Source organism: Periplaneta americana, chromosome 4, assembly GCF_040183065.1.
Source record: "Periplaneta americana isolate PAMFEO1 chromosome 4, P.americana_PAMFEO1_priV1, whole genome shotgun sequence".
NCBI lineage: Eukaryota > Metazoa > Arthropoda > Insecta > Blattodea > Blattidae > Periplaneta > Periplaneta americana.
The window spans coordinates 132,516,351-132,534,251 of record NC_091120.1 but is presented as its reverse complement, the minus strand read 5'-3'; the positions used below and the strand labels follow the sequence as shown (position 1 = coordinate 132,534,251).

Here is a 17,901-nt window from a genome sequence, read left to right as displayed (position 1 = left end):
TTGAAATCTGTACACAGAATCCTTCGTCTTGGTTCTGAGATTACAAAGAGCTCATGCACTTTTTTCTCATAACATGAGCGCATGTTTTGCTTACTCCTAGTGTAAAATCTGTTCTTTATCAGCCAGTGTTTGTCAAAACTTCGTTTTGGAAGACTGTCGAAATACGTCATGTACTGTAAGTGTTATGGGACGATAAACTAAAGCGTGCAGACATAGGATTGGCAAATGGCCTGCTATTCTAAATATGGATATGGTTTAAAGATATGATTTTTCTCCAAGGCAACACTTCACACGTACTTCTGGAAATATTCTAGTCGACAAGGATATGACCTGGGTACCGCACGTGGTAGCAGTTGTAGTGTTATGTTGTTGCTACGCGCAGGTAAGTACACACATTAAGACTACAAAGAGAAAGTCAAACGATCAAAGGCACTTCTTCAATATATCACTGTAGTTTTCGAAAGCCGGAACACAATTACTTAAATCCACATCACATATAACGCTTCATAATACATAGAAAGTATCACGTTAAAATATAAAATCCACTTATTCACACTTGTTATAACATTTCTAAACTTTAACAACGGATTATAAATTAGTCGGGGGAAGTTGGCACACTTCACAGATATACATACAAGGCTGCGAAAAGCTACATTTAAATAAGGGATTTAAGAGAGACGTTTTATACAGGATGAGTTAGGGACTATGTTATAAAATTTTAGGGATGATAGAAGTCATCATTATGAACAACTTTCATATAGGAATATATGTCCGGAAACGTTCCATTTCGTAGTTACAAGCCTAAATATGTTAGTCAGTGTAGCCAGCTAGAATCAAACTCAGGGCCATCCATTTGAAGTTTGGTTGCAGACAACCTGTTTCTGCAAACGTTGATGATTTCTCATAAACATGATATAAGTTAGTCGGCATAGTAAATTATATTTTGACCGATGAAACCTTGCAAATTTCCTTCCATTTCCTTTTGCTCTTCCATAAATGAAATGCATATCAGCAAATTTCAAGATTTAATCAATCAAAATATCATTTACGATGCCAACTAGCTTATATCATGTTTATGAGAAATCACTAACGTTCACAAGAACAAGACGATTTAATCGTCTGCAACCAAACTTCAAAGGATGGCCTTCAGTTCGAATCTAGCTGGTTACATTGGCTAACACATATTGGCTTTTTACTATCAAACGAAACGTTCCTGGACATGGGTTCCTATATGAAAGTTGAATAATTTCAAGGGAAAAATTGTTCCGGGGCCGGGTATCGATCCCAGGACCTCTGGTTGAACGTACCAGCGCTCTACCAACTGAGCTACCCGGGACAATTTTTCCCTCGAAATTATTCAAATCTGCTTTGCAGGGAGCTTTACCTGAAAGACTAGATTTGTATATGAAAGTTGTTCACAATTGTCTCTTCTATCATCCCTAAATGTTTGTAAATAAACATTGAATCACCCGGTATAATATTCTTATTGAATATGGTATTCCCATAAAAAACTGGTTCAATTAATTAAAATGTGTCTCAGTGAATCGTACAACAGAGTCTGTCTGATGCTTTTCCAATTCAAGGAGATGCACTATCACCTTTACTTTTAACTTTGCTCTAGAACAGTGGCTCCCAAACTTTTTGGAGGCGCAGTACACTTTTGGGTGAGACTTTGTTTTGGAACCTCCCCCACTACTGTATCGGTACTTAATTTACCTCATTCGAAAAATAGAAATCCTTGCAAAATCCATAATAACAACTATTTTACTCAAAACCATTGGACACCACCCAACGAACGACAAAAAAGAAGTATATAGTGTGACAATGACACGAAATAACAAGGAAACATAATTTCTAACACCTCAAACGTCCACACCACGGTTAGAGCGTCTGGCCGAGAAACAAGGTGGCCCGGGTTCGATAGCCCAGTCGGGGCAAGTTACCTGGTTGAGGTTTTCCGTCAATCCAATATGAGCAAATACTGGGTAACTTTCGGTGCTGGACCCCGGAATCATTTTACCGGCATTATCACCTTCATCTCATTCAGACGTTAAATAACCTAAGATGATAAAGCGTCGTAAAACAACCTACTAATAAAACGCCTCAAACTATTACCTCCGTGGCGCTGTGGTAACAGTTCAATACAAAGTGATAAATTTCAAGTCCACACCTGTGGAATAACGCTCAGCGCGTTTGGCCGCCAAACCAGGTGGCCCGGGTTCGAATCCCGGTCGGGGCAAGTTACCTGGTTGAGGTTTTTTTTCCGGGGTTTTCTCTCAACCCAAAACGAGCAAATGCTGGGTAACTTTCGGTGCTGGACCCCGGACTCATTTCACCGGCATTATCAGCTTCATTTCATTCAGACGCTAAATAACCTGAGATGTTGATACAGCATCGTAAAATAATCCAATAAAATAAAAAAATTAATAAATTTCATCAAATGAAGAGCTTTTCAAACTCATATATTCAGCAAAATTTGTGCAAATATGTTTTCGTTATGTAATAATTTTCTTTATCATATGAAAATAAGACGAACTCCGTGGAGAAATGTGTTGAAAAAACTGGTATATGTAAAATTATAAATCAGAAGAGTATGCAAACCTATTTCCAAAATCTCTTTGATTTCTTAGATTGGAAAATTTAGCAAAAGACAGTATGATAGATAAATATTGCGTTTATTTTTGCCGACAAGCAATTAAGTTTCCACAACAGCTTTTTGAGTATTTTTCGAAAAATGCTCAAAAAATTACGAGAGTGACAGATGAACCGTGAATCTGTTTTTAGACATTTCGTTCAGTTGGCTGACATTCCAAAAATATATATATATATATATATATATATATATATATATATATATATATATATATATATATATCAAGAAAAATTTCATTGGAATGTGTGCCCATTGTTGGAAAGTTCAAACTAAACTTTTCGTAGAGCGTACACCAGTTTTGGATCAAAAGAATGCAAGAATACCTCCAGTTTGTAAAAGTGGTAGTTATTATATTATTTGTAATATTTCCAACCTCGTATTTGTGCAAAATAAATTTCTTGTCTGTGATTATTATCAAAACAAAATTGGGAAATTTCCTTGAATCTGAAAATGTCACTGTGAGTATGGAATATGGAGTTCATAACCGAGATTATCTTTCCGAAAATCAGACACATTTATTACATGTAGTAATAAATTTAAAAAATAACTACTGAAACATTTTTTTATTATTTTGTTCAACGTTGTTTATACTGTATTTATCTTTCTAAACACAAAATCAATATAAGTCAATTAAACTTCCTTGTTGTTTTATTTTGTAAATCGTTTCGCGACCCGCCTCAGTTACTTATACGACCCCCCTGGGATTCGCGATCCACACTTGGGAACCACTACTCTAGAATATGCCATTTGGAAAGTCCAGCAAAACAGAGAGGGTTTGGAACTGAACATGTTACATAGCTAGTTTTTTTTATACGGATGACGTAAATATCTTAGGAGAAAAATCAAACTATTATGGTAAATACGGGAATTTTACTTGAATCAAGTGATGAGATAGGTTTGGAAGTAAGTCCAGAAAAGACACAGTATATTATTAAGTATCGTGACAGAACATAGTATGAAATGAAAATATAATTTGAAATTTATCCTTTGAAAAGGTAGAAAAATTCAAATATCTTGGAGAAACAGTAGCCAATATAAATGACATTTCAGAGGAAATTAAACTGAGAATAAATGTGGGAAATGTTTGATATTATTTGGTTGAGAAAATTTGTCATCCATTTTTGCTCTCAAAAGAGTTGAAAGTTAGAATTTATAAATTAGTTATATTACCGGTTGTTCTGTATGGTTGTGGAACTTGGACTCTCACTTTGAGAGGTGTACAGACGCTAAGGGTGTTTGAGAATAAGATTCTTAGGATAATATTTGGGGCTAAGAGGGATGAAGTTACAGGGGAATGGAGAAAGTTACACACTGCAGAATTGCATGCATTGTATTCTTCACCTAATATAATTAGGAATATTAAATCTAGACGTTTGAGATGGGCAGAGAATGTAGCACGATAGGTGAATCCAGAAATATACACATAGTGTTAGTTGGAAGACCGGAGGGAAAAAGACATTTAGGGAGGCCGAGACGTAGATGGGAGGATAATATTAAAATGGATTTGAAGGAGGTGGGATATGATGGTAAGGGCTGGATTAATCTTGCTCAGGACAGGAATCGATAACGGGTTTATGTGAGGACGGCAATGAACCTCCGGGTTCTCTGAAAGCCATTTCTAAGTATATGTTAAAGTAGGGAATCATGGCTCGGGAATTAGTAATTACCATGTTATGGGAGTAAGTTTCATATCGCCACTATAGAGAGGGATAATTTTAACACCATTGAAAATGTGATGTTAGGTGTGGTACTCTACCAGACTTAATTGTAACGTGATAGTTTGTATTAAAATAAAGATGATATGTAGGATTTATTGTACGTAAGAATTTCAATTTTTTTATACAAAATCTACAAGAAAAAAAAAAAAGGCTGAACATTATTACACTGAATTGCAGACTAATAGTACATCTACGGAAAAGAGAATGTATTAGCTCGAAAATTCTAGAAATGTCTCTGATTTATTAAGCATACAAAGAAATAATTTATTACAGTTATATGAACACTTTTTGTAAGATTAAATTAAAATTAATATAATCAGTTAAAAACAAGCCATGTTTCGGAGGGATGCTCCTCCATCTTCAGTGGCAATACCACGACGCTGGTACAGATGTTCGACCGCGTATCATGGCTTAAAGGAGTCTGTAGAATTTGGCCTTACTTGTGTAAATTCAATGTCTCTGATTGTTTATGAAGCCACAAATACTCGACAGATAAAATCTTCTTCAGATTCCATTGCTGTTCTCATATGCATCTCCTGAAAAAGAAATCCACAGGTGTAAAATTTGGAGATCTTGGAGGACAGAATCTGGTTCTCCACTTTTAGTTCATCTCCTGCCAAACATTAGTCATGTATATGTTGTCGCACGCAACCAGAGAAGTGAGCAGGGGTCCCGTCATGTTGTAGCCACATAAGTTCATGTATTAGAAATAATACTTCCTCTAGTAGTTCCTGTGGCACGTCTTCCAGGAAGATCTAATAGTTTTTTCATTCTGTCTTGGCGGGAGTGGGTAAGGACACACTTCAGGGAGACGACGGATGCCATCCAAAGCGTCTTGGTGCACTAATCTTCGAACAGACTGCTCTACGACTGCTATAATTGCCTGCCTGGTTCTAAAGCGAACTTCTCTAACTGGTAATTTCATTTTCGCGAAAAGATCAAAATCACATGGGTTCATATCTGGGGAGTATGGAGGATACTAGAGAAAATTTGTCCAGTTCCATCTGCGAAGTAAATTAACCACAGAGGAAGCTATGTGAGTGCGAGGACCATCATGTTGCACAATAGGATGAGAATTCAGGAGATTTCGACGTTTACGGCGTACGGCTGGTCGTAAATGGTGTTCCAGAAAGTATCTGTAATATGCACCTTTCACATGATTTCCCGCAGGAACTGAATGAGTGACAAGGACACCGTGAAAATCACAAGCAACTATGAACATGACTTTAAGTGGATTTTTTTCTTGCCGATAGGTTTTTGGTCGTGAGGAATCATTGTGCCACCACTCATTTCATTGTCTCTTCAATTTTGGTTGGTAGCATCGAACCCAAGTTTCATCTAAAGTTATGATACGTCGAAGGAAACGCTCGCCTTCACGTCCATAGCGTTCTAAGTGCAAAGTCGCTGTTTCCATTGTCTGTCACATATTTTCCTCTTTAAGATTGTGTGGAACCCACCGAGCGCAGATTTTTTTCACCTTCAACTTATTATTAAGTATGTGAAGAGTCGTACCAGGAGGAATTCCACCTTCCCTTGCTAGTTCAGTACAAGTCCAACAACGGTGTCTTACTAGTAGTGCTCTTACAACCTTCACATGAACGTCATCACTTGCCGATTACGGTCTGCCAGCTCCATGTTTTTGATGAACATCTTCCCTCCCGTTGCGAAATGCATGTGCCCACCTAGCCACTGTACGATATATAGTACGTCCGCTCAAATGAGAGCCACTTGCACCTACCTTGAGCGGGAGGTGTCAGGTGTTTCAGTCTTGAAGCACGCTGCTGGTTGTTGGTACGCCAGCGCTGTTGACAGATCTAAGTCAGTGCTCCGAGAACAAGTTCATATAGTATTCGGTTTCAGAGGAGCCCGCAAATATAATACAGTTAGCTCAGAACAAGGCAGAAGACAGTAAATGTATATTGTGGCTTTTGTGTTCCATATAATATAAATCAAAAATAAAATAGCTTCAACGTCAAATAAATTCTCAATGCAATGCGTAATAAAACACAAGCTACCCAATATGAGTTTCCGTACCAAAGAAATACTTCAATGGAACTATTACATTCAATGGGGTTTAAATATAAAATTCATGGATCTCAACCAGCAGCAATGGAATCATTACGAATACGGATGTGACGTTCCTCGTATTTGCGGAATATAGAGTATTATCGGTAACTGGGTTATGAAGAAGAATACTTAGACGAAACATGGTATGATACCCATGACGGAGTAAAGTGTCGTTGGTCAGATGGGTCAAGTTATTGTGATGACAATTTTTCTTCAGGTAAAGGACAACGAAGGCAATTTTACATGCGAGGGGAAGAAATGGTTTCATTCCAGGGATATTATTCGTTACTCACCAAAGTATGTGTGATGCCCCGGCTGATTATCATGGGACTATGAATTCTAAAATCTTTGAGGTATGGTTTGAGGAATGTTTACTAAAACGACTGGAAGAACCGTCTGTCATCATTATGGATAATGCCCCATACCATTCCCGTATTGTGAATACTGTACCTACCACTAGATCAACAATATATGTCATTAAAACGTGAAAATAACATCCCTTTACCCTCGCCAGTCCCAACAACAAAGTTACATCTGCTACAATAGATAAAACGTAGCCATTACAGAAAAAAATCTATGTAATTGACGAACTATCATCAAAATACGGCCATGTTGTGCTACGACTGACTCCCCCCCCCCACCACCATTGCCATAGAATTCGTTTGGTCGAAACTGAAGAGAAATGTCTGGTCAGAAAATGGATTGGGAAACAAATCTGTTCAAGAAGTACGTGATTTGATAGTAAATGTGATGGATGACATTAATAATAAAAAGCAATGGGTAAAGTACGTATATCGAACATGTAAAGACAAAAGAAAGTGATTATCGCTCCTTAGAAGCTAGTTTGGAATCTTGTGTAATTGACTCAACGGACTGTGAATAGGAGATATTTTGTTTTATTTCTGTATTTACAAGACGCACAGAAGGGAGAGATGGCAACGCAGCGTTGTTTACACGGAACCTGTTCGGAGTCGCGTGCCTACTTGCTCCCTGCGGTGTGTCCAATCGCACGTTCTAAGTGGCTCTCATTTGAGCGGATGTACTATAGTGAAGTCTCTCAACCACAAGCTTCCAGTAATGCTGTATGGCATTGTCGAGCATTCGTGTCTCTTGCAATCTGCATTTTAATGAAGAATCTTTGTTCGTATTTGCTAAACATTTTAGATCACTACAGATAACAGTCTAAAAATTAAACTCACTACAAATATCTTATAAATGCGATTATTGTCTTCAAACTCACAGATAACACACATCAGATGCTCTTCCTTCTCACTGTTATAAGCTTGCACTATTTACCTCTGATAGCGTCACATACAAACATTGGTGCCATTAATTATTGAATGAACCATGTATTTCTGCCACTGAGTGACCGTTAAATTTCAAGTGGCTTATTTTTTTTGTGATTGTCAGAGTATTAGAATATTTTGCTGTCTCTCTTTCGTCTCACCGCAAATTGTGACGCACAAAGGCAGAGATATAGTAAAATATCTGTACCATGAGTAAGATTACTTAGTGACTTAGTTTTATGAGTAGTAGGAGAAAGTATTTGGAACAAGGAATGTTTATTACTTCATGTAAATTTTCAAATTTAATTTCACGAACAGAGAGTGAACGTTTTCATGCTTTCTTTATATTAGTTGAGTGGCGTAATGATTGCACTATATTTCAGTGACTTTAATAATTATAACTAAAGAGATTATAATTCGTAATTATTGCACTCTAGTTGACTGACTTTAATTGTTACTATAGAGATTATAATCCGTAATTATTGCACTCTTATTGAGTGACTTTAATTTTTGCTATAGAGTTTACAATCCGTAATTATTACACTCTAGTTGACTGACTTGGATTATTACTATACAGATTATAATCCGTAATTATTGGACTCTAGTTCAATGACTTTAATTATTACTATAGAGATTACAATCCGTAATTATTGCACTCTAGTTCAGTGACTTTAATTATTACTATAGAGATTGTAATCAGTAAATATTGCACTCTAGTTGAGTGACTTTAATTATTACTATTGAGATTATAATCCCTAATTATTGCAATCTAGTTGAGTGACTTTAATTATTACTATAGAGATTATAATCCGTAATTATGGCACTCTAATTCAGTGAGTTGAATTATTACTATACAGATTATAATCCGTAATTATTGCACTCTAGTTGAGTGACTTGGATTATTACTATAGAGATTATAATCCGTAATGATTGCACTCTAGTTGAGTGACTTGGATTATTACTATAGAGATTATAATCCTTAATGTTTGCACTCTAGTTGAGTGACTTGAATTATTACTATACAGAGTATAATCCGTAATTATTGGATTCTAGTTCAGTGATTTTAATTATTACTATAGAGATTATAATCCGTAATTATTGCACTCTAGTTGAGTGACTTTAATTATTAGTATAGAGATTATAATGCGTAACTATTGCATTCTACTTGAGTGACTTTAATCATTACTATAGAGATTATAATCCGTAATGATTGCACTCTAGTTAAGTGACTTTAAATATTACTATTGAGATTATAATCTGTTGTCTTTGCACCCAAGTTGAGTGACTTAAATTATTGCAATAGACTACAGAATTCGCAGTCATTAAAAATTAGTGTTATGTTCTATAATATATATATATATATATATGTATAATATACTATTATATGCAATATATATTATAGAATATAATAGTAAACATGATACACATTAACTGTATATATATATATATATATATATATATATATATATATATATATATATATATTCATTTAACGAAGCCAACTCCGTCACGGTTAACAAAAACATAGGGCTATAGGCTATATTCTGAGGCTATAAAATTCATATCTTTTACAATAACAGCCAGTAAAAATTTGTTGAAGCTATGAAAATGTTCTTCCTATGTCACATGACGTTACAGGCACAAAATAATAATAACAAAAATCAATATACAAATTATCAATATTTATATTTTACACAATGTATACAAATAATTCGTTTATTAAATCTCTCCTGTTGCAGTGAACAAAAACATACAGAGGGTGCCAAAAAAATGTATACACAATTAAAACAAAGAAAAAACTATGTCAACATAACAAAGCTCAATTCACACAAACAGAAAATGATGAGCACAAATCATCTTAGACTTTTACAGTTACAACAGTTGCCCAAAATGTCCACACTTTTGAGTACTTTGAACTACTGTTCGAGCATTGTTTGCGAAAGTGTCCTCAGCTATGGCAGCACATGCCGCTTCAATTTCTTCCCGAAGTGCTGCCAGTGTAGCTGGTTTTTTTTTTACGGTAAACAACATTCTTAAGAGTCCCCATAGGCAAAAGTCCAACGGAGTTAGATCCGGAGAGCGCGGTGGAAACTCAATAGGACCTCTTCTTCCTATCCAATGCCCTGGAAGATTGTCATCAAGGTACGCACGCATATCTCGGTGGTAATGTGGTGATGCACCATCCTGTTGGAAGTAAAATTCCTCATTTCCAAAGAGTGTACGAATGGCAGGTAAGACGGATGTGGGTAACATCAGGTTCACTTGGCCAGTTACTGTTCCATCAAAAACGAATGGTCCAATTAGACCCCTAGATGACAACCCACACCAAACAATTTCAGGTAAATTAACAGCCTTTTCCACAAAAACATGTGGATTGTTTGCACACCAGTAGACACAGTTATGCCGGTTAACAGTTCCGTTCAACTTAAATTGTGCCTCATCGGCCCAAACAACTTTCCCTACGAAGGCCTCATCCTCTTGAACCATGTTCCGAAACCACTCACAGTACTGCATTCTCCGATCAGGGTCATCTTCATATAATGCATGCAAAAGTCTAGGGATGAAAGCTTTCAACTTTGCTGTTATAATAATACGATGTACGCTTGTTCTGCTAATCCAGGGCTGGGCAGCAAGAGCGGATTCTACTCTCTCACGGGGAGCCATATGATTTCTCTTCATCCCCTTTCTTCCCCGCCGAACGCCACGCAGCGTTGATTCAGTGATGAATGAATAGTATGCGTCCCCGTTTAGAGTCTAGTTCCGCTCCCGATGCCCAGCCCTGTGCTAATCTCAGTCTCACATGCACATTGCTTTGTAGATTTCTGCGGTGAGTGCTCAAAATGTTCCAAAACCATAGCCGAGGACTCGTGGATTGTTGATGTGCGAGGTCTCCCAGATCTGCCCTTGTAAACATCGCATACGGTACCATGAGTCTCATTTTTGTCACGAAAGCGTGCAATTGTTAATCGCGCTTCAGTGCCGTTGAACTGCAACAACATTTTTCGGTTCTCTAATATCACTTCAAAATTGCTTTCCGCTGTTCAAACTATAATCTTGGCTCCATTTTGTTGTTGTTGTTGTTGATTGACCTGTCGCGCAGCGACGCTAGCATAACGTATGTGAGTCTCATCTGTTTACAGGACATCATACTATACATTACTGTTGTGTTTCGGTCCAACTTTGAAATATATTAAATAGATATCTCCTGTCAAAGTGTGTATACATTTTTCGGCACCCTCTGTATATTCTGAGGTTATGAAATGCAAATCAGTACATCATTATTATTTAATGACCCCCAAGCGTATCTGCTTGCAATTCGACCTTGCTTACTTATCCACGTGACGTAACAGATGTAGCTACCAGAAGAATGTTCGTTTCGGAACGAAAATGTTCTGTCTGATCATAACTCTACAGAATTTTCGATCAGTTTAGGTCTATTATATCATTTCGATGTTTTACTTGCTTGGCGTAAATTAAAAAAAAAAATATATATATATGTTCGTAAATTTCTGTGGTGCCATATGAGCAAGCGAATCTGAACATTTCACTAACAGAATAAGAAGAATAACACTAACGTAAACATAACCACTCCTAAATCTAAACACTTCACTAACATAATGAGAAGAGCAACACACAACCACTGCTATAGAAATACTGAACTGGACTGTGGGGAAGACGGTTTGCTGCGTGTTGCTAAGCCTTCGTTCCGGTAGCGCGTCGCATGGTCGGCCCATATTATGTAGACGAACGCTCAGTATCATCGCAGTAGAACTACAGAGATGATTATCCAAGAAGTAAGAGACCATTGTGATGTTAAACAACCCTTAAGCAAATAATTAACACATATTTTAAAACAACCCTTAAGTAAAAATTTAACAGAAATTTTGAACTCTTGTAACAAGGTATCGAGATTGTACAGAAAATAGCATCTCAAGATATTTAAATGATCTTTCTTACAACAGAAAGTGTGTGTAACCCGAAGTGAACCACCAACATCTATAAACGTCTTCTTCCTTTTGGATATATATTTTTTTTTCTCCAAAAGCTTGCTTAATTTTTATTTTCGCTACGAACCCTAATAATTTGGCCAATACATCTGAGTAAAACATCTCATTTTCATAACATCTCTTGCATTAAAAGGGGGGGGGAAGTAAGCGTCAAAATGTGGATTATTAGGTTATGGTTGTTCATATGTAATATTTTGTAATTGTTTTGATGTAGGTACTTCCGAATTGCAGGGATGTATAGTTGCATATATTTTTCATTATTGGAAGTAAGTGAAAAAGTATAAAATGTTATGCCTTTATTTGTACATTAATAAATTGCATATTTATTTCTATTTCAGGGAGTGAAGGTATCCAATAATGAAGACTTCGTGGACGTCATAATGGATATCGTCGATCGCATTGAAGGAGTAACAAAAATGACTGTAGATATGGCGAATACAATAAAATCCCTGGGAGAATACTCTAATGAGAAATGGGGCTACGATTTCTTCAAGATTCAACTAAAAACAGCAGCTATTTACAAGAGAGTCATAGAGTATTCAAGAAGAAACACTGAGATCACGAAAATCAAAGAAGCCGCCAAAGAATTCCAGAAGACTTCAGTAATAAGCGAAGAGACACGGATAGTAGACAAGCTGAAGAAGCTGATTGACGCAAGTATAAAGACTAAGATACTGGCAGAGAAGTTGTACGAGGTGATGGAACCTTATAAATACGTTACAACGTATCCAGAAGATACACACCTCAGAGAAATACTCAAGAGACTTGAAATAACAGTTCACAATGTTTATTATGTGTTAGATACGACTTTTGACTTCTTAAATTACATAGATAAGAAAACATGGTGCATTTATATTAAGAAATTTGCACCCTCCACTGGATACTGTTAACGAATTTACTGAATTACAAAAAAGTTATTTGTGTGTCACGAAATGCATTGATATTCAATCACTTTCACAACAATAATGCAATCTCATCTGAGAGAAAAATGATTCACCCGTGTACACTACCCGATCACAAATATCTGACCATCTGCCTGTCACCTACTTCCAGGGTATAAGGGAAAAGAGTGCCCCTTTTTAGTAGAACAGTATCCATGAAATTTTCGAGGCGGTTTTTTATTAGGTTCAGTTAGGATTCTATGGAAAATGTGTTCAGAAATTTCCTGAAATTCGGTTCATCGTAAATGTCTTCGATGTGAATGAGATCAGAGATCTGTGCAAGTCAGTTCAGGTTTTCAACACATTTCTCACTTTGTACATCGAGACACAGCAAAGAGTTTGTAAAGTATTACAAACTCTTTGAGATACAGTGATGTTGAAAAGTAAATGGGCACTCGCCGAAATTATGTATCCAATTTGAAATAACAAAATTTTCCATAATGGAATTATATATTACAGCATAAAAATTACCCTCTCTTGAAACTACAGACCCCTATTCAACCTTTGAAACACAGCATCAGATCATAATGATATATCCAAGGAGCATCTATCATGCTTTTGGTCAGATGGTATGTATAGCCCAGATTTTATGTAATTATATATTTAGTCCCTATATAATATATAGCTGTATAAGAAAAGCCAAAATTTCATGGAATCACAAACCAGTTCAAAATAAATATTTCGGCATATATTACATATTTTTGAGGATAATGCATATTTAGGAAGAGTACATTTTTTTTTACCAATTGTCCCTCGAATTAATGCATAAGTTATACCTACGTTTGAAAATTGTTTATAAATCTCGTCCTTGCGTTGTTTATTTTAGTAGAATATTTTACGAAGCTTTATCAACATTTTAGGTTATTTAACGTCTGAATGAGACTCTATTAATGATTTTTTAAATTATTTTATTAGGTTAATTATTTTACGCTGTATCAACATCTGAGGTTATTTAGCTTCTGGATGATATGAAAGTGATAATGCCAGTGAAATGAGTCCGGGGTCCAGCACCGAAAGTTACCCAGCATTTGCTCATATTGCGTTGAGGGAAAACCCCGGAAAAAACCTCAACCAAGTAACTTCCCTCGACCGGGAATCGAACCCGGGCCATCTGGTTTCGGGGCCAGACGCGCTAACCGTTACTCCACAGGTAAGGGCCCCGTCCTTTCGTCTCTAATGCATAAAAATATTTTAACAATTGAAAATAATAACATATTCTGTAAAAAAAAAAAATGGACATCCCTTTGCCATGCTAACATATTGTGTATCCTTTAAGAAGTAATTATAAAGTAGAAACAAATAAGAATGCGATGGGTTGCTCATCGTATCGCTACCGCGATGAAGGACAGAGTGAAAATTACCCTGTGGGTATGATCATCTGGCATAAACACACCCAAACAGTTGCTCTGAAAGAAAACAGTAGTTCCTTCAGTTTTCTTGAGAAGTTTATTCTGACATCAGGTGATACAGCTAGCTAGTCTACTGCTATGGCGCCAGTCGCATTCAAGTTAGCATCCAAATTAAAAGACTGGATTTCAATTGACGATGCCCTTACCAGCGATAGTAAAATCGTGCTGTGCAAAGTGTGTCAAACGCATTGGATGCACTGTGAAGTCACAATTAGAACAGCATTTAAAAACTGAGCTTCAAGTGAGAAATAAAAAATGTGCTCCGTTGAAAATACAAGTCGTTCCTACACAAGAGGTGCTGGAAACTTCGTCTTCTACCAGTGAATTTAATAAAGATTTGTCCATGGCAATGGTTGGTATAAACATACCATGGTATAAACTTTGAGTGCCAAAGTTTCAAGCATTCCTAAGCAAATACTGCAACTTCAATATTCCTGATGAATCAACACTCCGGAAAAAAATATTTGAACTCCTGCTACACTGACACAATGGAAACGAATAGAGCTGAATTTGGTGATTCCTACGCACTGTTTGTAGTTGGTGAGACAATCGATGACCATAGAAAATATGGAAAAATATTTCATTATTAATTGTGCCTCCAAACAATAATTAAATGAGTTTGAATCACATGCATATCTGCAATTTTTTAATAAGTGTGTAAGAATACATGTAACAAAGCTTAAATTTTAGTTACATGTTTTTTTATTTATTACATAATATTTCTCTAGATACTTTGCCGTTTTATTTACATATTTATGTACATATTTCTCATTTTCATATTACATAAAGCCCGGGCTCTATATATTAGAATCTCATTCATCCTTAAAATAGAACTTCTTGAAAGTGCCTACTATTAAGTTTGCATTTTGTAATATAATTAGAATAGTCCATTCGGAACATGTGACATGTTTAATAAACTATTAATTTATATACATTTATTTCACAAGAAATAATTATTTGTAAGTTAAGAATGATTATTTTTCATATATTAATCTAATTTTTTTGTGTCACGATTCAGCAATGATTGATTTTTTTTCAAAACACTAGTGTTTGTTTTAAAATTAGGCACGCTGCATTTAATAAATTAGGTTCCATTTGTAAACAATACAAAGGACATGAAATGCTGAAAAAGGAGCACACACTCGCAGGAAGCAAATACGTAGAATTTCTTGTAGAGGAAAAGAGGCGTTGCAAGATTTGTATTGAAGCTGAAAGAGATTTTCAGTACTTCCTTCAAAGGTAAGGATGCTGTTATCAGAATAAAACAAACAAATATCTGTGATTATATAATATTTAGGGGAATTCCAGAATCATCTAACGAAAAAATAACCATTTTCATTCTTTGCGGCCCACAACTGGTGCAATTCTTAACATTCCTGAAGAATTTTATACGTATTTAACAGCTATAATTTGGTATGGACACTGAGAGGTCACGTGTAGATTCCGTTTTTGTGTTTATTTTGATATGGACACAGAAATTTAGCGTTTACAGTGTGGGACTCATCTCACCGGCTCTGGCCGGAGGAGAACATCACAAGGGAAGCTTTGAATGGGGATGTAGTCGAACTGATAAGAGGTGTTAACAGGCTAAAGGTCTGACCATCAGCTACCGCAGAAGTTAATACATGTATAATGATTCGTTAATGTTTTTATAAAGCTTGTACCATAGACGTTATCAGTTTGGAAATTGGCGAATATGGGCGTGGTTTCAAGTAGCCATGGAGTCGGTGAGATGAGTCAAGTAAAATAGTGCGCCTTCTTCAAACTATAATTTGATATGGACACAGAGGGATCACGTGTAGATTGTGTTGATATAACTTATCTATAATTTAATATCGATAAAGGGGATCACATGCAGAGTGTTCTTGTATATCTATATGATATGGGCACAGAGGAATCACGTGTAGATTATGGTGATATAACTTACCTATAATTTAATATCGACAAAGGGGATCACATGCAGAGTGTTCTTGTATATTTATATGATATGGACACAGAGGAATCACGTGTAGATTATGGTGATATAACTTACCTATAATTCAATATCGACAAAGGGGATCACATGCAGAGTGTTCTTGTATATTTATATGATATGGACACAGAGGAATCACGTGTAGATTATGTTGATATAACTTACCTATAATTTAATATCGACAAAGGGGATCACATGCAGAGTGTTCTTGTATGTTTACATGATATGGACACAGAGGAATCACGTGTAGATTATGGTGATATAACTTACCTATAATTTAATATCGACAAAGGGGATCACATGCAGAGTGTTCTTGTATATGTATATGATATGGACACAGAGGAATCACGTGTAGATTGTGTTCACATATCGGAACTTATCTATAATTTAATATCGACAAAAGGGATCACATGCAGAGTGTTCTTGTATATTTATGTGCTATGGACACAGATGAATCACGTGTAGATTGTGTTCATATAACTTATCTATAATTTAATATCCACAAAGGGGATCGCATGGAAAGTGTTCTTGTATATTTAATTTGATATGGACACAGAGGGATCACGTGTACATTGTGTTCATATAACCTATCTATAATTTAATATCGACAAAGGGAATCATATGTAGAGTGTTCTTCTATACTTCATTTGATATGGACGCAGAGGGATCACGTGTAGATTATTTTCGTGTAAATTATCTGTAATTTAGTATCGACAAAGGGAATCACATGATGAGTGTTCTTGTGTATTTAATTTGATATGGACCAGAGGGATCACGTGTACATTGGGTACATGTAATCTTCTATAATTTAATATCGACAAAGGGAACCACATGATGAGGGTTCTTGTGTGTTTAATTTGATATGGAACAGAGGGATCACGTGTACATTGTGTTCATACAACCTATTTATAATTCAATATCGACAAAGGGAATCACATGATGAGTGTTCTTGTATATTTAATTTGATATGAACAGAGGGAGCAAGTGTACATTGTGTTTATTTAACCCTTTCTAACCCAAATTAAATTTACAAGCAATCCATGTTGAAACAAACAGCTGTATTAGGACCAATTCAGTGACCAAGTTACGGGAGTGGCAACATTTGAAACAAAACTATATTGATGAAAATGTATTGAAATAGAAGTTATGCAGCAAAATTTACCTTCATATGTAACACACAAGTATATAAATGCTATAAAGTTAATTATTGCCATATGTTATCTATAGGTAAGAAAGAGTTAATCTATCTATAATTTAATATCGACTCAGTGGTATCACATGCAGAGTGTTCTCGTATATTTAATTTGATATGGAATAGAGGGATCACGTGTACATTGTGTCCATGTAACCTTCTATAATTTAGTATCGACAAAGGGAATCACATGCAGAGTGTTCTTGTATATTTAATTTGATATGGAACAGAGGGATCACGTGTATATTGTGTTCATGTAACCTATTTATAATTTAATATCGATACAGTGCGATCACATGCAGAGTATTCTTGTATATTTAATTTAATATGGACGTGATATACCGACATTGGACATCATTTTAAGTGCAGTGCAAGAAAATCCACAAAGCACGGATTGCGAAATGCTGTAAATGTGAAAAAAATATATATATTATATGACTCAATTTTTATAGGTTATACTTTTCTGAAATTTGTGAAATTCCCAAATTTATTATGTTAACTGTGTAAAATAATAAAACTATTATTATATGATTCAAATAAACATACTCTTTTTATATTTAGAAAGTGGGTCTGAAAGACCAAACCTGTGCAGTTACATAACTTTTCATGACCAGTTCACTGACGGGTTAATAATAGTAATATGAATAATAACACTA

At 35.7% G+C, this 17,901-nt stretch overlaps 1 protein-coding gene across 1 annotated transcript; it reads left to right on the top strand.

Annotated features, from left to right (window-relative positions):
• The first annotated feature begins 231 nt into the window (after positions 1 to 231).
• Positions 232 to 17,901, top strand: LOC138698202 (uncharacterized). Its single transcript, XM_069823985.1, has 2 exons — positions 232 to 382; positions 12,070 to 17,901. The coding sequence occupies exons 1-2, from the start codon at positions 326 to 328 to the stop codon at positions 12,619 to 12,621; spliced, it is 609 nt and encodes a 202-aa protein (XP_069680086.1). The 5' UTR covers positions 232 to 325; the 3' UTR covers positions 12,622 to 17,901.

Coding starts and splice junctions, on each gene's coding strand:
- LOC138698202 (XM_069823985.1), top strand. CDS start 326: ATGACCTGGGTACCGCACGTGGTAGCAGTTGTAGTGTTATGTTGTTGC. Junction 383..12,069: donor TATGTTGTTGCTACGCGCAG/GTAAGTACACAC, acceptor TTTCTATTTCAG/GGAGTGAAGGTATCCAATAA.